Source organism: Aureococcus anophagefferens (assembly GCF_000186865.1).
Source record: "Aureococcus anophagefferens unplaced genomic scaffold AURANscaffold_1105, whole genome shotgun sequence".
Lineage (NCBI taxonomy): Eukaryota > Pelagophyceae > Pelagomonadales > Pelagomonadaceae > Aureococcus > Aureococcus anophagefferens.
In genome coordinates this window covers 2,614-3,336 of record NW_008706249.1, presented here as the reverse complement: position 1 = coordinate 3,336, position 723 = coordinate 2,614, and the positions used below count along the sequence as shown (strand labels likewise).

The following is a 723-nucleotide window of genomic DNA, read 5'->3' as shown; positions in this document are numbered from 1 at the left end:
CCCGCGGTCTCGGGCATGGACGCGAAGACGCCGGCCTCCGTCGCCGCGGCGCAGGCGGGGGCGCCGCGGCGCACGCCGCGGTCGAGGAAGGCGCGCGCCGTCGCCGGGTCCCAGCCCGCGCAGAGCGTCGACCGCAGCGCGGCCCGGAGGTCCGGCGCCGCGCGGAGCTTCTCGTGCCGCGCGCGGGCCAGGGCCGCGAGGCACTGGGCGTCGCCCGCCACGGCGGCGGCGTCGTGGCCCGCCGCGGCGACGATGGGCTCGAAGAGCGCGAGCCCCGCGAAGCGGCCGGGCGCGTCGACGGCCGCGAGGAGCAGGCACACGGCCCCGAAGCTGTGGCCGACGCCGAGCACGGGCCGGTCGCCCGCGACCTCGCCCAGGACGTCGAGCAGCGCCCGCGCGACGCCGCGCCAGGCGCCGCCGCCGCCGCCGTCGGGGCCCGGCGGCGCGCCGCCGCCGGCCGGCGCCACGGGCGCCGCGGGGCTCCGGCCGTGGCCCGGCAGGTCCACGGCGACGGCCTCGAGCCGCCGGCCGCCGTCGCAGAGCGCCGCGTGCAGGGCCGCGAGCGCGCCGCGCCAGGCGCCCGCATTCATGGCGCAGCCGTGCGCGAAGAAGACGACCGGCGGTTCCGGCGCGTCGGCCGCCGCGCCGGCGCCGAGCATGCAGCGCACGTACTTGAGGCCCGACGCCGCGTCGCGCTCCTCGAGCTCGAGCGGCGGCGCCGGC

General features: G+C 83.0%; 1 protein-coding gene across 1 annotated transcript; it reads right to left on the bottom strand.

The window, feature by feature from the left end:
- Nucleotides 1-74: 74 nt before the first annotated feature.
- Nucleotides 75-659, bottom strand: HDR2 (expressed protein; the record flags this gene model as incomplete). The annotated part of the gene is made up of 1 exon (XM_009044945.1): nucleotides 75-659. A coding segment is annotated over one exon (585 nt), but the record flags the coding sequence as incomplete, so codon positions are not given.
- Nucleotides 660-723: the final 64 nt, after the last annotated feature.